Genomic DNA, 23,737 nt, shown 5'->3' with positions numbered 1-23,737 from the left:
ATGTTTAGAAAAGCAAAGGAATACAACCAAATATAAACATACAATACTAAAAACAAATTTCTCATTAACTGGCTAAAAGATTGTTCCAAGTAAAACATACATCTTGTTATGCTAGAGACAGTTTAAAGAATAACTCTGAAAACGACTGCTATACCTGCACAATACATCTTTGTGAAGTAAAACCAATACATAAAAACCCCATAATGCATATGACCTCGTGAATGAAACATTTATGTCTCACCTTGTCACTGTCATCATTACAAATGTGATCTTGATGGATTGAATGGCATTGAAACGATGTACCAATACTACCTAGAAAAGAAACAAGGGAAAAAAATAATTAACATGATGACCCAATTGCTGTGAACACTAAAAATAAATTTAGCAAACTTTCTTTTCTCCCCACACAGAAGACAGATTTACTTCCAAATAGCTATGTCTGATAACTGAATAAGCATCAGAGAGACATTTTACAAGTGTGCCAACAATGCCTTCACATATATTTTTTTAAAATATTTAAGCAGAATAAAATTACAGCTATTTCATCAATCTAAAACAAGCAAATGCAGTGAAGTCCACATGCACATATACAAATAAGGACAAGCTACCAATTCACATTTAGGCAATGTCCTGCCCTACAACCTGTACTACAGAAAATTTTCAGCACCCTGGGTAACCACAAAACAGTCTCACGCCAGCAATACATTAAGAATAAGAGCGGAAAATTCCAAGGTCAAAATTTTAATCATGTCCAGTTTGCTTGTAGCAGAATTTCTGCCTGTTTAAGGTCTTTCCACAAGATTCTTTATGCCTAGAAATAAAAGGGACAGTACTCCCCTTCAAAGGCTTTACCCCAGTCCTGAGACTTCTCTTCAAGGAGGGAGACAAACCAAAATTTGATTGTACCTAAAGAGAGTGTCAACCAGATTTACAGAACTCTTACACAGTCAGAAATTTTTTAAAGATGGTGTTAATGTGCTCAGAAAGCACAGGAGTGGGCTAACATCTATTGTTGAATTTACGCTTTCCTAAAATGACTCCTCCTGGCAACTACTGAGCAACACGATCATTAAAAAGCAGGGAGAAAAAAAACAAATCTAATTTCTAGAGCCACCACATTTCATTTTCCTTACAGAAGATCTACCTAAAACTTTTCTCCACAAATTTCTTGTGGTCTTTTTTTTTACAAGTTCGAAAATTTATTATTCTGTAACATTTACAAAAATACCACACAGTAAAGTTTGTCAGAAAGCTTTGTAGTCCACATGTTGTTTTGGTCCTGGACAAAATGGATCGATGAAGATAATCATTTAAGCAGGCAGCCAGCCATAAGCCATTGTTTAATTTTTTTTTTTTAATTAAAAATTTTTTTTTTATTATTTTTACAGCATATTGTGATGCAGCAAAACTCTGGCTTCTGAGAATTCATCTGCCCTTCTGCACTAGCCTGCGCGTCTGAGAAGGCAGTGTTACCTTAAAGTCACCAAGAAAGTTTAAGAAATAATGCACTAAGAAGAGGAAGCAGCAATAAACTGAATCATAGAAAAGAAAAATCATCAACTGTCAGCCTGAGGGCCTCTTCTGATTGTAACACAACCAACAAGTCACAAAAAACCATGAAACTGATTTAGTTCTTAGGCAAACATGAAAATTGATTTAGTTCTTCGAATGGGGGGGGTGTGTGCAGTGGTGGAAATCACTTAACCTCAAACTGATAATTTTGGACAAAACACTACTTCCACTCTGCAAAGACACAAACAAGACTTCTGCCATCAAATCACATAAGAAATGTCAATTAGGTTCCTTGGTGAAACTTTTTAGCAATGAAGGTGTGAACACTGACTAAGACACGTTAAAGACATGAGTCCCTGAGCTCACTGTGAGTTAGCTGGCCTCTTCAGACAGAATTTAGGGAGGGGAGCAAGCTGATTTTTGGACAATTATTCTTTTGAAAATAGTTTATTTTTCCCCAAGCACAAAGCTTCTTTCTGACTTGCCATTTCAGAAAAAAATGTTATTTTGCCATAGACATCATTGTGTTGGCTTGAACAGCAGCAGAGGACAATTTACTGTGCTCTGTGATTTTTGCAGGAAGAGAAGGCAAAGAAGAAATCACTATACAGTTTAAGTTTCAAGGTGAAAAGAGAAAAAAGGACCAGTTGTAAGCTGTTCAAAATATGCAATGTTCCCCTCCCACTTGATTTAGACATGCAAAATACAAGTGTTTCACTACAAACACTCCACATCCCTTCTTGAAATCGGAATGAATTCCAGCTCAAAGGCAACCTAAAAACCCCAAGAGAACACAGTATTAAGGATAAGGCTTGATGGCTTTCTGCCCATTACCTCAGAGGCAAAACCGAAGTAAAATATAACCTCTTGAATTGGTCTAAAATAAGAAGATAGGCGAAAAATAATGAAAATAGTTATGTCCTGCCAAATTATAACAAACACATAAAAACAGCACCTATGCTTGTGGATAATCAAAGAAACTTCCAGAGGTAGTGCAGTGCCTACATCTAACCCCAATATGATCTAAAACTTGTTCCCTAACAAATTCAGACTCATAAATGTGGACTTTGCATTACAAGCTACTTTATATGCTTTACAGATAAGCTCTTCAAGAACAACGATCACATACACAGTCTCAGTGATGAGCTGACTTTGTTCTAGCTACAATGGATACCAGCAGCAGCAACACAGCTCCAATAGCAGAGTTTCCAGTTAGTAAACGTAACACAGGACACCTGGGCAGCTCATCAGGTTTCATGATGCCACAGCTTTAATTTTTAACAATATCCACGTTACCAAGGAAAAAGCTAGCTTGGGTTTTATCTACATGCCTCAGTCATACTCAGCTGTTCTACAGACAAACAAAGGCAATTAGCAGAGGATATGGCAGTGCTTTCTTTTATTTTTTTTTCTTAAAAGGATCTTTCATGGTCTTCACACCATATTTGTTTCATTTTCAGTCAATTAATACCCTACAGTACAATAGCAAGATGTAAGACATGAACCCTTAACTGTGAAAAGTAAAGGCTTTACAGACATCCTGGCTGCTTTGCACCAGTGAGCTGGCTCACCAACAACCTCACTAAAAGCAGCCTTCAGAAAAGGGTTTATTTCAAAGACAGCATTGATAATGCAGTCCCTTGAATGGGGCCAACAGAGGTAACAGATCTGAGGACACTGACACAGAGGACTACCAACTAAAGGCTCTGCTTCACAACAATGCAATCTATAATACTGAGTTACACAGCCAGGAAAACCTGCAGGATTTTTCTGATTTTTTTTATATTTTATTTTTTATATACACACACACACACACATATATATTATATATATAAAAATATGAAAATAATATAATAAAACATATTTATTATATGTAATATATAAATATATATTAAAAGCAGTTTTTAATACTCGAGTTATTATGTTTTTAAAGCATTTTCTTTCTGATAGATTGCACTGAGACAAACCTGAAGAAAGGTTAATCACCCTTCACCCACCTGCAAGGAAGATGAGAGCCAGAATCTCAAAAGATGGCCTCAGCAGCTTTCCATGAGCATCACCAAAGAGTTTTCAAATATTGTTTAACATGTTAACAATGCTAGAGGACTGAAAGGAACTGTAAGTCAATTTACACTGCCTTGTCTGCAGAGAGTAGATAGAAACTCAGTTAAACTACCTTCACATCCCCAAATTTTCAGGGAATTTCAGACCAGTTCAAGACTAATTGTGCCTCACAGTTAGCAGATCCTAGGGCTACTACAATCAAAGTTTTAATTCTGGCTGAAGCACTGTCTCTGCTACAAAGAGAAGGTAGGGAAAGTGCTGTAAAGACTCCTACACAAGTGAAAGAATGTGGCACATGGGCCAGTGCCCACAGCACCTTCCCAAACACACTTCCTTGCTGCTCTGTTCAGGAGATGCAACTGTGAGGTCTAATGCCCATCATTTTCTCAAGCAACATCCCAGCTTGAAGTCTCTCTCTCCTGCAATCCAAAGTAGTCTCCATGCTGTGCGAGTAGCGGGGCACTTTGTCACAGTCAGCTTGTTTTCTCAGGCTCACAGCGTCTAATACCTAGGTGACAAAACTGTGGCCTCAATTTATGCTGAGACACTGCCAAAAGACAACAGGCATCCATGAAACATCAGATCAGCCTCCCCTTCATCATTACCGGTATCAGGAGAGGGTAGAGAGTAACGCCCTTCAACTGATGCACACGTAACATGTGCTTGTGTACATATCTATACATACGTGTGTGCATGTGTGTATTTATATATGTAACACACAGACACACAGAGTCCCAAAGGCTTGAGGAGAAACTTGTTTGACTTTTACCCCTTTAAACACAAATACTTTTGCCCTTTCTTTTTCAAATCAAAGTGAGATACCCAGGTCAACAGGATGACTTGAACTCTGGGAAAAACATCGGTTCTTTTGTAAAAAGCGAGAAAGGGGGACTGCTGCACTCCCCAGCTACAGGAAAGGGGTTGTTTTCCCTCTAAACCCACACATTAAACTGAACAGCAAAAAAAAAATCTTCAGATTCTTTTTCGGATTTCATGGGTTCTACCTAACTTGCACATTGTAATAAGAAGAGAATATATATCAGGTTTGAATGGCTTGCTTCATGCTTGCCAATCTTAAACCATCCAAACACACACAATGCTAGTCCAAGGGAAAAAGAGGTGTGAGTTCAAACCTTTTAATTCAGTCATTTCAGAGCTACTGGAAGTATCTCATCGCTTAAATGAATTACACTTGATTAGTACACTCACTAACAGTCCTCTCCAGCACCAGTCTGATTAGGAAAATATTCGTGTATGACACCTGTACTATTAAACATACTTCATCTAGAGTGATGCTGTGTTTTCCAAAATAGCAAAGGCATGGAAACAAAGTCTGAACTGGATCAAGTTTAGACTCTTAATCAACTGCTCTCTTTAAAAAAATCAGTGAATTGAGTGGAGTGTATGTATCTTCTGGTGAGATAAAGCTATGCATGGCTAGTGTGCTTGAAATGATACAAGGAAGAGATGTTAAATTTTCCATGATCTAGGAGGCTCAACTTGCAAAAAAATCATGCAACCCACTCATGCAGATTTCTAACACGTGCTAGTCAACAATGCTCCTCTATCTGTGACACATTATTTAGATTTTCCTTCTAATTCAAGAGCCTTTCAAACTGCAGTAAAGAAGTTACTTAAGAGGTAAACAGTATACTTTGATGTTACAACAAAAACATCTAGATGAGTTCAATAAATGATTCATCTACTCAAACTGGTCATTTAAGAGATGGCTGCAAATTAACTATATTATAACACTTAACAATTTTTTTTCAAATGCATGCAAATCTGACCACGAAGAAGAAACATGTTACATCTTGCCTGGGGGTTGCAGCTATGCTAGATGCATCCAATGCATACTGCCTCTTTTCTTCCACTCTTTGTTCTTTTTTTAAGAACTCTGACAAATTGAAATTCCACTGGTTTCTGAGAGATTTGCATTGACTTTAATTTCTGTTGTGGAAAGAATTTATTACGCACTAGGAAGAGCTAATATTTTTCAGTTGTGTGGTATGGCACACCACTGATAACTTTTAAGCAACTCCTGAGCATGGAGTACACCTATCTAAGATGCTGTGATAAAACTCTGGAAGACATTCTAGCCAGGAAGAGGCCTTAAGTCACTACAGAATTAAAAAACCGTAAAATGCCTCCTGAACTTCTCTCCTTCCTTTCCTCCTGCTTCCTCTACTTGTCAAGAAATCCATGCTCTTGTCAAACTGCAAACAACATGGGTTTGCTGGTGTCTCCTCACTTGTGGTATCCCCTTCCACTCCCTGGCCCCAGTCAGACTCACTGGTAAACCTTTTCCCCACCTCAATGCTCAGCTGAGGAATGCTGTCCTCAATTCCACATAACCCAGTGAAAACTTCTATCTTGTAAGCATCAGAAACCACTATAACAGTCTGCAAGAAAAGTTCCCTCAGCTTTTCCTTTTTCTGCAGCTATCAGAGAAATACACAACTTGATTAATAACTAGCAAGAGATCGGATGAAAATGACACAGCTGAGAGTTCACACTTCTGACTAAATGACACCTCTCAGACATTTTAGGAGAAAAGGAGAGTAACCTAAAGGACAGACTTTGTATTTTAAAACCTTGAAGTCTGATACATTTTAATGATGACAGTTTTAAAAAGGAATGCACAAAGTTTCTTTAATACAGCAAAAAGTCTGAATATTGAGGCATGCCTCAGCTTCAAAAGGAGAGCTCATCTATAAATCAGTACTGAAGAAAGATCTTTTCACTGGAGGTTTTTGCTGAGTCTCTACAATCTGTGTAAATACTTCTACTTCAGGGAACATCTAATTTAAATGCACAAATTTCAAAATGGCCCTCACAGTACCAGTCTGAATACACATCATATGAATATACATCTACATACTCTTTACCTATGTGTTGAAAATTTTATGTTACTTAAAAGTAGACACTAACTAGAATTGTTAGGATGCAAGATGAACTTCTTCTGAACTACAAGGCTATGTTGTGTAAGTTAAAGATGGATTGTAAACGTGGAGTTAACAATCCGAACATTAATAACACTTAGCACAGACAAACCTAGCAACTTAAATATTACTTAAAAATAAATAGCTAGAATAGACCACACAGCAATCACCTGGTAATGAACAGTGAAATGATGAAGAGCAAGACGACCCCAGACCCTAACGTTGCTGTTGGTCCAGACTGTCACGTGAGGGATGGGGAATTTGGATTGCAAGTGTGTAACTGCCCAGGGATTTCTTTGTTCAGGGTCCCTCTTTTTGAGGTACCTGGATCGAGCCACCAGATATCACAACTGATCTGTGTCAATAAACCTAACTAATGGAGATAAGAGCCTAGTGTCAAAAGCTTGCAAATAAACTTATAATAATGGCCCCCTCACCTAACAGAGGAAATTACTGTGGCCTAGCGGTTGCCTTCTTCCTTCTGCATTAACTTTACAGCTCCATGTTTTCTAGTGAAGAACAGGAACAACCACACTTCAGATTAGACTTGAATCCTTCCCGTGATGAAACATCTACAACTTCTCCACAACATCCACATGATGGCAACCATCTCCAGTGTTTCTCCACCCTCACTGTTAAAACTTTCTTCTTTATATCCTCTTTATACTCCTAAGTCTACCCTCTTCCCATTTAAAACTATGGGGACCCCAGAGCTGGACACAGTACTACAGGTGAGGTCTCAGCAGAGCAGAGTAGAAGGGGCAGAATCACCTCCTGCTGGCCACGCTTCTTTTTAGACAGCTGAGGACATGGTTGTGAACTGTAAATACACACTTCTGGCTCATATGAATTTTCACCCACCAGTACAGCCAAAGTCCTTCTTTGCAGGGCTGCTTTCAACCAATTCATTTGCCAGTCTACACTGAAATTGAGGATGACACTGACCCAGGGGCAGGACCTTGCACTTGGCCTTGTGGAATCTCATGAAGTTCACAAGGGTCCATTCAATGCCATCTAGAGATGGCTAAAATCCCTTCCATCAAGCCTATCAACTACACCATTAAGCATGGTGTCATCATTAAGATATCAAAATATACTGGTCCCAGTACAGACCCCTAAGGGACACCATTCATTACTGGTTTTCAGATGGACACTGAACCAATGACTGTAACTGTCTGGACATGGCCACCCAGCCAATGCCTTATCCATTAAACAGTGCACTCATCAAATCCTTCTCTCCAATTCAGCAACAAGAACGCTGTGTGGGACTGTGTCAAAGGCTTTACAGAAGTCCAGGGAGGTATCTGTAGCTCTTCCCTTGTCCACTGATGCAGTCACTCCATCATAAAAGACCACCAAAATGGTGATCAGTCAGGCATGAATTGCCCTTGGTGAAGCCACGTTTGCTGTCTCTAATCACTTCCATGCCTTCTCTATGATTTGACATAGCTATCAGGAGGATCTGTTTTATGATCTTACCAGGCACAGAGGTGAGGCTGGCTGGTCAGTAATTCCCAGGGTCCTCTTTTTAACCCTTTTCAAAATGGTATTTCCAAAAGAAAGCCAAAAGTGCCTGTGGGATTATCGATTAAAGATACATGAATCTGAACCATCTCAACTACTCTACAGAAATAACAACTAACACATATTCCAACTTCTGTGTGAGGAAGGGAACAATTTTCCAAAAACTGTCTTATTCCCACAACCAGTTCATGCTTCTTAAGGGGTGATCTACCTATACATTCCGCAGAAAATTTCTGTGCTGCTGCAGACAACATGTATGGATTCAGAAGAGATTACTCCCATTGGACCTGCCAGTTAGGTACTTGAACCAGGTCAACACAATCATCAGTTCCTCCAGTCTCAGCAGTCATTCTTAGATCTTTTCTCATAACAGAATCCTTCAGGGGTGATTTTCCGAAGAACTGACTTAAATTGCAGCTTGAAACATACTCCCTCTGCTGCTCAAGCACAAAAACGTGCTTCCTCTTACCTGCTGTATTACACGACTCTTACAAGACCTACCTACAAAGAATACTTGAGACACAAAGGTTGATGCTTTAAGATAAGCAATGTTTTATTTTCCATTCTATTCTCCTCTGCAGCACAGCTAAGATTCGCTGCTCCTACACTGGAGTTATCTCTGATCTGCAACAAAAAAATTCAGAGTTCATTAACAAGCTAAAAGGAAACTCCTTTTCTGCATTAAAATGCTGCAAGAGATTGACACTATTGCCAGCAAGCTCTGAACAGCATCTCCAGTTTATGGTGCCTGGCCAACAGTTTCTTTGCTGTTCCCTGGAGGCTGTTTCATCAGGTTTGCTTCTCCACAAGTAGAGTCTAGTAAAGGATGCTCACACCCTGCATATGCACATTTGATGCCATTCCAGAGTGAAGCACAGCATTCATCTATACAGACACATAGTGGGGTGACACCCACCACAGAAAATACTACTCAAGAGCCAAAACACAGCAGTGCCTTTTCATAAAGAGCCTCTCCTCCAGTAAGTTCAGTATCTACTTAGAAAGAAGGAAACTTTTTTCCTATTCTTGTCATGTTTCAAAAGGAGGCTAACAGCAGTACTGTAAGCCCCAAAAGTATCCAAACACAGTTACTTTAAAGTATATGCAAACACCTAGAGAAGGGGAGAAAACAAGTATTTCAATAACTCAAGGCTGACTTTTGCTGGAAGTAAATCAATCCTAAAAGCAAAAAATAAAACTGGCAATCCACAAAGCATTTAAAAAATATCTTTTAATCTTGTCTTGGAATTCAGTTTTCATCATCTGCTGTGTGGGAGCTGAAGCAAGAGATGCAAATACCAAGCACAACTACATTAAAAGCCAGGTATGAGCAGATAAGGTCACACAGATACCCTCAACACTGCTCTATTTCCATCCTTATAGGAATTTATATTAATGGCTTTGAAGATTTGAAGTTGTCTTGAATTTCTGAGCCTCTTGAATGTAAGTTATTTTTCAAGCTACCTGAAAATTCAAGCCATTTGTTCTCGTCCATTTGTAACTAGACTATTAAACTGATTTTCTTGAAATTCATCTTTTCTTGAGAATCTTATTTAGTCCCTGAAAAAAATCAAAGACCACGTATGCAAACTGTCTATCAACCTTCTGGATGCAATGACTAAAGTACTTTCTAAGGATTAAATTTATTGTCACCAGCATAAACCTGCTATCATTACAACAAAACCAAAACCAAAGGCAAAACCCCAAACAAAACCAACAAACAAATCAAAAACCAATCAACCAAAAAAAAGAAAAAAAACCCCAACAAGCGTAGAAGCACAACTTTAAACCTGAGCTTGTTGCCTCCCTCCTATTTCTTTATGGCATCACTCATCAAACGCAGCATTAATCTGCAAAAGGGCTGAGGTTTTTCGTTTGTTTGGGATTTTGGTTGGTTGGTTGGTTGGTTGGCTGGTTGGGTTTGGGTTTTTTTGAGGGGCAATGGGTTTTGGTTTTTTGTTTGTTTGTTTGTTTGTTTTTAATAAAAGCCTTAAAGTTCCCATACAGCCTAGCCTGGAGAAGAGAAAACCTTCTACATTTGGTAAAAATGTTGTTGGTGCTGTCTGACTTCTGCAGTCCTTGGCACAGATAGAAAACAGCAATCTAGAGTATGAATTTATGATCAACTTTTTCCAGTTTCCTGCTTCTATTAAGAAACAACGTCAGTGAAATCCCAGAACTAAAATTTTAAATGTACCTCAATTATTTATTCTTTTATTTTTTTATTTTCACTGCATGTTCAATCCAACCATAAAGCAGTGGCTAGTGATGAGGCACTGCCTACCTAGGAACTGACCTCGCAAATTCTGAAAGCATGGTTATAGGTGCATGTTCAAGCCATCTCTAGGAAATTATTTCAATTTTCTCAAAGGAGAGAGAGCTCAAGCTCTCTCTATAGACAACTTATTTGGTAAAATGGGAAAACCTGAACACAATCAAAATTGGCCTCAGAGAGAGGCCAGAGAAGCTAGAGTTAAGTAGTGCTCTGTTACTGTGCATGAGTTCTCCACAGCCCTCACCTTCCTGCAGCAGATTAAGTGCTTACAATTGCAGCTTACTTTAATAATCAGTAGGAGTGACTTGCCCAGACAAAATGAAAAAGTTAATTTATATTTGACAGGTCATGAAATAACTTTCTCTCTTCCTGTCTTTGTTGGTCTCGTTCCAGTTAGTATGCATTTGTCCCAGTCTTGTTTCAAAGAAAATCACGTTAACTATCAACATTTTATATGTCTTTTTCTCACAAATGCAGAGTATAAGGCCAGTAGCAGCCAGAGACACCACACCAACTTTTTGAAAAATCATAGAAAAAATTTAGTAATATTTCTGTCCCCTGAACAAATCAAGGTATGATGAAAACACAGAAGTTACTTGGGAAGAAAAGAAGAAAAGATTGACAGCACACCTCTTTTATCCCAGTGCTGCATGTTGTAGATGATAATAGAGATTTCAATTCCACAATATCACAGTTTTCTTCCCTTTCTGGATATAACATGTCTCAGGCTGACAAGGTTTTCACAAAAAGAGAACCTCCTCAAGGAATCTAAAACTTGGTTTATCGCAAGCAGCAGTATCACTGTAATCAATAAGGCAAAGATTCTGAGAAAATAAGAAGTAAATTTGACAGCTGAACGTTTCTCTGGAAAAACAGCTTTTACTTATTTTGAGTACCATTCAGTAAGTAAATTACGTCAAGCTTTACAGAACGACAATTCTGTGCTCATTTGTTATGCCTTTCATGGGGAATTCCTTACAATTCCTTTTTTCTATTCCAGCCTTCAAAAGCAAGATGCACTCCCACATAGTTCAAGGGATCTTGGTATTCCTTTCCCAGGATGCCTAGGCATCTCCACAGCTCCCAGACCCTATCATCACCTATATCCCACTTAACGCTTGTCCACACTATGCTCATTTGCAAATACAAAACCTTTTTCTTCTGCACTATCTATTCTGAGGAAGGACATCAACTCGCATATATAAGTGCTCAGTTTTAGTTATTACAGGCTAATAGTTAAAACTACAAGTAAATCAGCCAGCAAGCAGATACCCAGAAAACATCAGGTTTGTTGCTTTCAATTTCCAGCATTTTTGGAATCTGATTTTTTTTTTTGATGATTTTGAGTTTTAAAGACTCTTCTTTACTCTAATTTAAATGGACAACCATGAGGGTGGTAAATCAGAATAATGGCACAAAAGTCCAAGCCTCTGCCAACTTTCAAATCCGAAGAGCACATTACATAACTAGAATTTTTCTAACGAAGAAGTACTCCAAGAAACTTACATTTAAAACCTTTGCTCCCTGTTCTGTCACTGCAGAAGCCTTGATAAAAAGCTCTGTCTGACTGTCTTTTAAGCCCCCTTTAAGTATTGAAAGGTCACAAGAAGGTCTTCTCCAGACTGAACAACCCTAACTCTCTCAGCCCGTCCTCATAGGAGAGGTGCTTCTGGCCATGCTTCTCTTTAGGCAGCCCAGGACACTGTTAATTTTCTGAGACAAAATGCATTTCAGTCTGTCCTGGACCTTGGAGATTGCAGAACACATCTTCTGAAGTCTTCTCAATTGTAACACTGGAAAAATCCTATCTAAAGTGTCACATTTTTGGAAAAAAGCTATGAAAAACTGAATGCTCTCTTTTTTTTTCCAGGGAACTACTGCACTCTTACCAGGCCAGATATCAGGGAATTTGTCACATACTTCATCTATAAAAAGAACTCCTTTTTCAAGTAAACACCTTCTCTGATTTTTTAGACCTTCAACTTCTAGTTCAATTTCAAAATTTTAAAAGAAATCAGACAGATTACATTAATTTTTTCCCATCAATCCTCCCTGTATCTGTGTGAAAAGGCAGCCAGTCAACATTCAAGGCACATTACACCAAACACCATGTTCCTGTTGGTCAAAACCATTCACCTCACCAGACCATTTCTTCAACTGTTTTCAGACCAGATAATTCACTTTACATTCTCCAGCAATAACAACAGACAGAAACAGCCTTCTGAATACATGGTATAGAAACAACCATATGACTCATGATGGAGGTGAAAAGCTTCCAGAGTTAAACACGCTTCTTTTTCAGTGCAGGCAAAATGCCCATGCTGTCCTATTGAGTACTGCAATTAGCCAACTACGTATTTTTATCATTATTTCTGCACAATGTTGCCTTTTCCCTTTTAAAAACGCAGAAATTGTTTGGCCTACCCACATTTCAAAGGCTACCAAGTCTTAGCAAGTTCATTAAAAGTTAACAGAAGCACTCTTTTGATACATATCCAACACTGAGATTAGAAACCTGTCAGCCACGGAACAGGTTAATTTTGTAAATGAGAGCAAATGGAGAAACTAAATAAAAATTTGATCTTCACATTTATTTTGCCTTTGTTAGACACTAATAACTCTAGTAAGGGAACTCTGGAAGCTTTGCCATCTGGGAACAAATAGACAATCTTGTCCCAGTGCTAGTCAATAGCAATTCTGTCTGAAGTGATCGCAGAAGACAGCACTTAATTTCTCCTTTTGGCACTGCCTGTCAGCTCACAAGAACCAACAGTTCTGGCTCTCCTGATGTGCAGGCTGCATATGGATGGTGTCAGCTATGAACAGCGACGGATCCATCCCTCATAAATTTGTCCAACCGTTCTCAGTTCTCTGTTTTTCGTAACAAATTTGAACTTCATTCAAATTCGCCTTTCTAAGAATCCTTGCATTTTCCAAAACTCACCTAGGGTTCTCAACAGAAAAGAACCTTTATTTTTGGAAAGAGCACATTAACAAAACTAGTTCTGTCTAGCATTTTATTCTGAAATCACTGCAGTTAATATCCATCAGAAAGGTAATTTACCTTTCTGCCAGGTACCTATTCAAGCAATGCAAGCTGGGTTGCACCCATCTATCTATGTTAAAAATTTGGAACCAAATCATTGCCAAGATCAGAACTAGGAGGATGGATACTACCAAGGCTACAAGTTAGGTCCCTTTTGCTTCTGTAAAATATGCAGTACACAGGCAGTTTCTCATTAATTCACAGCATACAGAAAGATTCTTTCATCTAGAGGTCTCCTGAGACTCAAGCAGGCATACCTTTTGGACTGTGCATTCAACTTAGCAGTATGTTAAAAGATGAGATTACTTGGAAGTTCTCAGGAGAGCATCTCCATTCCAAACCCTTTCATAACAAAGGATGAAAAATGCAGAACAATGAAATGCCACAGTAATACATTGTCCAAGAAAAATCACGATGGATCAATATAAAGATTGTGTACACAACCTTGCTTACAATCCCCAATTGAAGAGTCTTTGAACACAAGAGACTTGCATGTAAAAATACATAAATTTAAATTAAGATACTGAATTTAAATTTAATCAAAGTTATTTTCAAATGTACTTGAAATTGAAACCTAAGTTGTCTAGAATGGAGAAAAAAAAAAAAGTATTTTAGTATTTCAAAGGGTGTATGTTAGTCTTGAAGTTTTAGGATCAGTCAAGCCTCTGAAGGAAGCTCTTGGCCAACCAAATGAAGTCAGAAATGTTTGGGGTGTTCTTTCAAAAGCTGATGCCTTTTTTCCCTCGTTCTGCTAAAAGGAGCTTGCTAGCTTACTCATTCAAAGTTAGGAAATTTATGACAAATTTTAGGAGAAAACAGTCTAATTTTTACATATTGGAAAAAGGAGGCAAAGTGCAAGTGAATATTAAATCACTAGTTCTGCAAATAATACATGCCAAGAAAAAAATTGTTACATTTGCATCTCCTCCAAATAACTTAGTTTACATTTTCCTGATTTTCTAAAGCTGCTTTATTCTCAGCATACTGACATGTTAACACATCTGCCTTTTAAAACTGTTTTAACAAGCTTGTTGTCTAATTTCATTATGCTTCTATTCAAGAGGAGCAAAATATCAATTAAGAAATAAAAACTAATTTTCTCAGGGAAAACAAAATAAACCACGCAATTTCCCAAAAGACTAAAACACAGAACATAAGAAGCCAATAGAATGTGCAGCAACATAAATTGCTTAAATGCGCCTGTAAGTCACCTCCTTTCCTCAAAAAATTTTGCAAACAAGATTCAGGTTTTCTTTAGATGAATGCTTCAAAGTTAAACTGAAAAACATACATCAAAAAGGTATCCTATTTGGCAATTTGAATTAATTTAAACCAACCTAACCCAGTTTCCATGTGAAGACATTTTTGTCGTAGCCTATGGGTTTTGCTTGAGGCTTTTTACCCCCACCTTAAAGGTGGACAGAAAGCATGCACAACTTTTATTAATTCAAAAGAAGCAAGACACAAGGCACACTGGCATAAACACCAGCTAAGTAAAATCAGCAACAAAGTAAGGGACATGGTATTTTGACTTCCAGCAGCTTTTTTTCTTTTCAAGGTGCCAAGTTGCAAAACCCGAGTGGATTGTTTCTCCGAAATGCAAAGCAACTTGCTGATTTGTTACTGGGGTGGGTGGATTCTGGAAGCACCACCGGATAAACAAAGGACTTTTGAATGGAGCAATTACCGGGCCACAATATAACTACTTTTAAGTGACTACAAGTTGAGTATTAAAAATGGTCGTATTAAAATATTTAAACTGTTAAATGGGTCAAATATTTAACCTGTAGATGACTGGCACTTGGGAACTTTTCCAGTTACCAGCCTCCTCTCAGTTACACTTTTGTCTGTGCAACAGTGCATATATACAGAGGTGCTGAGCCTCTCTCTGCCACCTCCTAACTCCTCCTACAGCCATCAGCACAAGCAGCCTCAGTTGTTTAGAATGACGAGGGTGATCTATGATTAAGAATTAGCACAGAAAGACCGGGATATTGCAGATACCTTCCTTCATCAGTCTCCAACAGACCTGCTTGATGACTCCTCACACAAAAGTAGAAATACCTCTCTCCATGCATCCACAGTCTTTTCAGACATTGTTTAACTCCATGCTCAGCAGTCACCAACTCACTAGAAGGAACACCACCCGAAAAGCTGGCTTAATGTTACTAAGCTCAACTGTAAATTGTCTCATTGGGAGCAACTTTGACCAAAGTTGCCACGGTACAACTCTCTGGTAGAGTTGTATCCCCCTGCCTCCCCCCACCTACTATAACAGAGGAGTAGCATGAGAAGAATAACTTAAACAACTGCTTTTTCTTTTTTTAAGCATCAAAAATATGATTGATATAAGGAAAAATTTTATCTCTGGTCGAAAGACTGCATCTACTTTAAGTCTGTAACCCAGAGGAATTGACTAACACAGGTTTCCCAATGGAGAATTGTCCTTTGATGTAATCAGAACAGTCTTGGCACTTCACTGTTCTTAGGAAAAATAAAGGGACAGAAAATCAACCAGCCACAAGTACTTCATCCACAAAACATGCATTGCACAGTTCCCCTGTGAACATTGCCCAGTGCTGTTACACTTTGTATGGCAAGGAAAGAAAACACATAGTAAAACTGGGAGTGTTATAGTCTTTGTACTGGACAGGTTTACCAGATGTTAGGCAGAAAGCAAAGTGCCTTCGGCTACAAAACAAGTAAACTAAAATCCTAAATGGGCTACAGAGAGCTCACTTTTTGATCTCATGAAATATGTGTGTGTGTGTAACTATACCCTCCTGTTGGATAGTTTGTGCAACTTGGGAGTTGCCTGAACACAGTGCAGAGGGGGACACAAATTGTAACTTTATTACTTTACCATCAGCTTTAAAAGGCCAAGGCAACACACAAACATGAACATAAATTAAAAATAAATCATATACACTATTTTTACATTTGAGACTGAGGCAGTTTTTACTGGCAGAATATGCTTTTGCCAATATAAACTCCCTCAGTGCTGTAAACTTGGTTTCCCAGTCATACCGGTGAACTCATTTTAGCTAAATTCTTGTCACACAACACCCCGAGGACTCACTACAAAACAAAGTATTGTTGATAGTCCTACTCCAGCTTTCTCTCCACAATCTAGACTCTAAAGGCCACTTAAGACTACAAAAGGTTCACCTGCACTTTTCCAAAACTGTAGAGGCTAGCAAACAAAACCATAGCTTCATGCAGAACTACCTACAACTATACAGTAAGCATCTGCTGAATAGGCTTCTCTCAAAAACACCCTCTTGCAAAGTAATTCAGAAATAAAAATTCCCTTTAATCAGCTGCCCAAATCACTGGGTCACTGCACAGTGTCTGCAGCAAGGACTGAACAGAATGAAAAATAACGAGAAATGTGCACACGTTCACGTGGCAGGAGATCCAGCCCAGGAGGGCTAAGCTGTGCTATCAGTCTCGCTGAAATCAGTTGAGAGCAGGTGCAGGCAAAGGGAAGATGCCAAAGTCACAGCTCCGTTTTTCCAGCTACAACAAACTGCGTGTGTGCACAGTCTGTTCCTGTGTTTGTGTGTTTCTAGGGAAGCATTAATATGTACTCAAATGTGTATAAAATAAATCCCAATACGTTCCCTTGACATAAGCTTTACTGTTAGTTAAAAACATTCAAGTAAAATTTTAACACTGTGTACACAGAATGGAAACAAATTAGATCACATTACTGAGTTAATTACCCAGCAATTTGTATATAAACAAAATACAGCTCCAGGACATACAAACGCTTAGCCAAATCCACAAAACCTCTACTACTTGAGGTCTTTCAAATAAAAATTAAATCAGTTTTTAAATTAAAAAAAAAAATGCAATGCAACCAAACAGTAGCACTTCCTTGGGCTCTGGCCAGGAATGCCAAGTTCTACTGCCTGCAGTATGTTTTCACTGCAAAGTAATAAATTCTGCCATGGATAAGGTTACAGTGTGAGCAGCAACTTCTAACTACAGCACTGGTATGGGGACAGATTTTAACATGTTTCATGCAACTGTTAATTCTATTTTAAGATTTGAAATTATTAACCAAACTTTCTTCCTTTTTTTCTCCTCCCTTTCTTGAAAAGTCTTTAAAAAAAGCAAAAACAAAACCAACAAACAACCCAAAAAACCCAAAGGGGGGTACCAGTGATTGCAAAGGGCAGAAGACAGATGGTGTAAATGGTTAAATTACATGATGCTTTCCACTTATTTCATTGTATGGCAGCATTAGTCAAGGCAATACATCCATCTTTCTTTCAGTTAAATTACTCTTAAACTCACATCATCTCCAACTGGAAAGGGAGCCTTTGTTCTACAGATAAGTGAAGAATTGGGGAACAGCAATAGAAAGAGTAAAGGACCCTGAGTGACAAGAAAAAGAGGCACTTCAGGAGCAACAGTACAGACTGAAGAGGCCCCTGTCTGAACTGTATATGCAGAAACACATGCAGTCTGAGAACACACAGGAGGAGAAACAAGAGCTCTGCATCCAGTCACCACACAACGTGACTGGAATAACTGAGATGTGGCAGGAATGACTGAGTTGTGAAGGACAAACAGATGCTCTTCAGGAAATGCAGACAGGGAAGATGAAGGTGAAGGATGTCTTTATGCGAAAGACCAGTTTGGATATATGGAGCTCTTTCAGGGGACAGCTGCTGGGTGAGAGCTTGTGGGTTCACATTGGAAAAGATGTCAGGAAGAGTGGCATCATGACAGGAAAGGCTTTCTTACAGACCTCCCATGTAGATGAAGCACCCTAAACAACTTGAGAATTGCTCTTGAGCACAACCTTGTTTGTTGTGAATTATTTTAATCTCCTTGAGAAACAACAGAGCAGGTGGAGACACACACTGGCAAGGAGATTTCTAGAAAGAATCACCATCATGGCTGGGCTTTGCAAACAAAGATTTGGGAAGGGCTCTACCCACGTTTGTTGCAAGTGCATTGGTGGCTAAAAAGGCCAATATGAGACAGGCATGACCAGTTGCAAAAGGCACAGCAGAAAGACTCCTTAGATGGTATATTCTGCAAGACACGGTTCTTTCTGCGTTGTCTTTTCTCCTCAAGGGTGATCCTGCGTGCTTTCTCAAAGGCATCAGCAGCGTTATAGATGGTGTGTCTCCAGGCCTCCCGATTGGAGGCCAGAGTAGACCAGTTATGTTGAAAGAAATCAAGGAAACAACCTATAGAGGGATGAGAGAGGAGGATGAATGGGATTCAAAAGCACACAGCTCTAATTGTAAATCTCCAATTAAGAGCTGGCTGTGGAAGTATAAATCCAGTTTCTAAAGCTCACATTCACTTTGAACACCTTTTTTAAGCTAACTTATAAAACAACAAGAAAATAAGATAAATATCCAGGAAAGACTATTTTTAGAGATACAAGTTTATTGCAAGTTTTAAAGTAAGAACAACAGAAAGAACTCTATTAGAAGCTCATACAAATTTAAAGTAGTTAGAAAATGCTCTTTTAATTGTCAAACTGTCAGTATTATTGCAAGCCAATCTATTTGCAACTGAAATCCACCAACATACAAACAACAACACATCTTCTGAAACAGTAAATATTTGCAGATGTTCGTGAAAATTATTGTTGAAGCGTTCTCTGGCAGCTGTAGGTACCTCTGAGGAACATGCTGGAATCGAGAGGCCCTCAGCATCACCATCCTCCCTAGTCTCAAAGTATGACATGACAGTTCTCCTTGGGTTCTGACAAAGATCTGCCCTCAGAAGGAAGAGGCTTGCATTCTACAAATGTCAGCTGCTCCCTCGTTACAATATTATTGTCCAGAAACATCTACTAAAAGCTTCTGAGCAATTTGCAGTTCCATACAAGTCCTCTCTTCTTCCACCTCTACATCTACCTGCTTGTGTATCATACTGGCTTAAAATTACTTACTGAAAATCCATGCTCATATCACTGAGAATTGGTGGTACAACATCCCTTCTAAAATCCCTCCCCCACTCCTACCTAAGTCTGTTATATTTAAACACCTCCCTAAAACCAAAATTTTCCCAAACTATGAAGCATTCTTTTACTACAGTTTCAGAAGGCTGATTCCAGGGGTGCTTTTATTTGACTTGTTTACTAAAGCTTAACTTAGCCCCTGAATACTGCTGTATTCAAGGCTTCACAAGAGTTCCTAGCTGCAGCCAGTAACGACTGGCATCTTGGATACACTGGATACTGCTTTAGGGAGCTCCCAGAGCCGAGGTTATGACAAGCATCTCAGAGTCGGGCCTGAACAGAATTATATTTTCAGTGTGTTGGCCACAGAGAGGGCCACAAACAACGCCAGTGTAAGTTTTGTCACACACATCAAGAGAAACCAAGTTAGGAGACACAAAACATAAGGCAGCTTAGATCCAACACAGGTTTTTTCTCTCATGAGAATCTACCATGTGCCTTTGAAGCCACAAGAGGTTTGGGAGGCCTAAAGAACTGATGCTACAAACAACATCTGCTGGCAAACACAACCTGCCAGGGCAAAAGCTGAGTCTGGAGGTCACATCTACATGATATCTTTCCACCAGCACGGCTACATCAATCAGTTTGAAGAAGAGATGATCCTCATCTGAGGTGAATGTACCAAAACCAGCAGATGGAATGTATGCTGAGATACTACCAAAACTGGTTTACCATCTGACATTTTTTTGCACACACAAGCTTTGTCATTACTACCACATTTCTCCAAGAAGCACTTTGCCATATCAATAGACTACAGCAGTCACTTCTCTACACACTCCCGGCAAGTTAGACATGAAGGTCACTGAGCAGATGCACAAATCAGCTGGACAAGGACTGGCATAAGCAATAGGTCAGGAAAAACAGGGTATCAGACTGGACACTGAAGTCTGGACCCCATTGTCTGACACTCAAATGAGTAAGGCTGAGAAAGCATCCACATAATAGTTCCCCTGCAACACACACATTGTGCAGAGGATTCCACAACAACCACCTTGTTAATGCCCCAAAAAATCAGTAGGTGACACTATTCTACTCACAGAAAGGAAAGCAACTGAACACGACTGCAGTAAGAGGGTGCACAGTGTATCACTGCAGAGTTTCACACATTTTGCCCTAGGAGAATGCAGTAACTCAAGAAGCCCATTTGTACGGGCCTCCTCTGATCAGATTCTCAGGCTACACATTCCAAGTTACAAAAGTAAGTTCTTGTTATGAAGGACAGTGTCACTATCAAAGCACACCAGTGAGTCTGAACCCACTTCTGAGAGTGAATATGTTATTTACTATCCTTCCATCTTTTTAAATTTTTAAGGAGAGGAATGGATTGGTGCTCTGTATGAGGACAGCATGAAAGCTAGTCTTAAAAAAAGCCAATATGTGATCTGGCAAGTTGGAGAGCAGAAAAAAAAAAAAGAAAATATCTAAGCCTTGCACTTTAATCATTTCACTACTAACTGGAGGAGTGGCAGTGTGGGAAAAACAAACCCACTCACCAACCTTCATCAAATAGCAAAGCTGCAGTGAAGTTTGAGAATCACCTGCATATGAGCCAGAATATTTTGGACTGCCTCCTCTTTGAGGCTTGACTTTGGAAATGAAAAACAGAATTAATGCAAACAGCTCTCTCTTCTCAAAAATACCCATGAGGACATGGTTGCTTACTTTTCATTTGTTCGGTTTTTTGCCCCCACTGTCCAAATGGTGAACATAAATATGAGAGGCGAAGAAACAAAGAAGACCAGAAGAAGCGTAGAGGCTATGTAGTAAAAATAAAGTTTGGCATTTTGTCTCTCTTACACAGACTGCGTGGGATAATGAAGCACACAAAGGTGATTTTTCTAGTAAGTGTGGTATGTTAAGAGATCTCCTGGTATACTTGAGACCTAGCAAAAAAGCCCTGTTACCCTATGTAGGGCATGAGAAGACTTCGCTATGTTAACCCAGGATAGTTCACCTCCCCTGACCAAGTATGCAGAGCTGAGAGCGCATCTTACATTGATGCTACAGTAGCCTAGGACAGTTCACCTCCCCCCGTCTCCAATCTGAGTATACAGAGTCTCAAACCTGTTTATTTCCTCACAGTAACCCAGTATGGTTCACCCACCCTATCTGCATGTGCTTTTGTACCGGCACACACAAAGGAGGCCAACTGCAGACCTCGGAATCCAGACAACAGCATCTGCACATCTGGCATCAAGCCCCTCAAGATTTGAATCAAACTTAGCAATTTTTTTGTTGTTGCTAATCATTAGCCATAGCTAGACAGTTATGATTAAGCAGTTGCATTGTCAATGTTGTATGCTTGGCTTCTCTTTTGTTTTAAGGAAAAGGGGAGACAATCCCAAGATGAATGGGCTGTCTGGATAAGAGCCACCAGGAATGAAGTCAGCAGGACTGAGCTGTAACTGGGGGAAAGGCAAATCTGGCAGTGGGAGATCACGACCACCCACTCAATGACCACCTACTCAAAACAAACCCCAGAATCAAACAGAGGGAAGAACTGTGCCTGTGGATTAATTGGCATGAGAAGTGAGAGATCTAACGAGTAAATTGGGGTTTGACTACTAATTAATGAAAAAGTTATGTAATCTGTAACAAATGAATGCTGCTGCCCTTGATAAAATGTATAAATAGTGTAAAGTTTTGATGGTTGGGGACCCAGACTTTTGTGGGTTACCTCCCAGCTCCCTGTTTGTGCAAACCAGAATGAAAAACGGGAACATCCTATGCACTTGTAAGGAGCCCACATTCAGGAAAACAGTTTCTGGGGACCCAGGTGGGACAGCTGCAGTGCCCTGCCCAGACTTACTGGCCACTTCAAGCAAAGGGGCTTGGTCAGATGAATTCCAGTGCGCACCGAAGTGTGATCAGGGACTTCAGATGATCAGCCCTGAGGCCAGGACAACCCACACAACACTTCTTACAGGTACTTCACTGGTAAAGAGAGGTGATGGGGAACTGATAAAGAAGCAGGAGGATTTTGGTTTGGGGCTCTGCATAAGATGCAGGAGCAAATGTTTTGTTTCTGCGCTCTGGTGACGCACGCCTCGGATTTTTGGTATTTCGCACACATTTTCACACTCAGAGTTCGTAGTGTGAAAATTGGGGTTTAAACTGTGTGCATTTGGATAGTGGAATTTCACTGGGAATTTCAGTACTGAAATGGATTCCTCTGCTTCTATAGAAATTCCCCTTTGCTCTCCCCCTGGACACATCCTAAGAATTGGAGTAAATCTGGAGGTGACTTTATGACTCAAGAGAAATTGAAAAGGTATTGTAATCAGTGATGGCCTCAATATGAACTAGACTATGGTGAAATATGGCTAGAAAATGGGCCTTTGAAATATAATATGATTTCACAGCTGACGTTACTTTGTAGGAGGCAAAACAGATGTGAAGTCTATTCTGTAGATTTGTTTTTTCCTTTAGGAAATAATTGAGATGTAAGAAAAACAGATCCATGCCTGCTTTTCATGCCCAACACGCTGCTATGAGCTTCATCAGGCTGCTAAATTTTCTTAGATTTACACCTTATCCTCTTCAACCATGTGCATATAATCCTTTCATCACTATAAAGGCAGGAAAAGAGGCCTGAAATGGAAGAGTTTTCCCTCATGTTATCATACATAGCACCAAAGAAAAAAACTAGAAGCACAGTAGGTCCTGGCAAAGGTGTATTAATCAAAGCAACAAACTGTAAGTCAAAACACAAAACTAAACCTCTGCGTATTCCAGCTGCAGTAGGTTAGTTACATTCTTACCATCCTGGCTTACTCAGGAAACCTGAATGAAACTCAACTAACATTCAAACCTTAAAATGACACCACTCCCACACACCCCAAATGTTAAACCAAACAGAAAAGGAATGACAGAATTATATGCTGGTAAAAATAGAAAGGTCTTTCCCAGCAATGAACAGAACTTCTCCTAGGCCTTGATTACTACAGTGTACAAACCACATTTTTCAGTGATTAACTGTATGCCAGGAAACCACACACACACACAAAAATATTATTTGCTACATGCAGGACATGCTGTCCCTCAAGCAGTATAATTTCTGATTCTGTCTGATATACAATCACAATATCACAAACTGAGAGCTGCAGGACATTTTACTAGGGAAATCTAACAATTAACACAACTGTCAGTTAATAAAAACCACCCTATCAGGAAGCTAAACTACATTTCCAAATGAAATTAATTATTTGGGAAGGCAGAGAATCACAAAAATTAGCTAACATGGTGAATGACACCAGTATCTATAACATTGAAGAACACTTTGGATAGTCCTTGGCTGTTCAGTGTTTAGACAAGGTAATGGGTTTAGCCAGGAGTTTCACAATTTGAATGCTACCAGCACTCAAACTTGTTATTCAGTGACT

At 39.3% G+C, this 23,737-nt stretch overlaps 1 protein-coding gene across 3 annotated transcripts in view; it reads right to left on the bottom strand.

Moving 5' to 3' along the window:
- The window catches only part of RNF38 (ring finger protein 38), a 105,863-nt gene that overhangs the window by 51,251 nt on the left and 30,875 nt on the right, over positions 1 to 23,737 (bottom strand). For all 3 annotated transcript variants that reach the window (XM_064642128.1, XM_064642130.1, XM_064642129.1), the window contains one exon: positions 242 to 312. In XM_064642128.1, coding sequence (XP_064498198.1) covers positions 242 to 312 — 71 coding nt within the window. The remainder of the gene's footprint in view (positions 1 to 241; positions 313 to 23,737) is intronic.

Source organism: Pseudopipra pipra, chromosome Z (assembly GCF_036250125.1).
Source record: "Pseudopipra pipra isolate bDixPip1 chromosome Z, bDixPip1.hap1, whole genome shotgun sequence".
NCBI lineage: Eukaryota > Metazoa > Chordata > Aves > Passeriformes > Pipridae > Pseudopipra > Pseudopipra pipra.
Note: the sequence above shows the minus strand (reverse complement) of the source record. Positions and strands in the feature narration are given on the sequence as shown.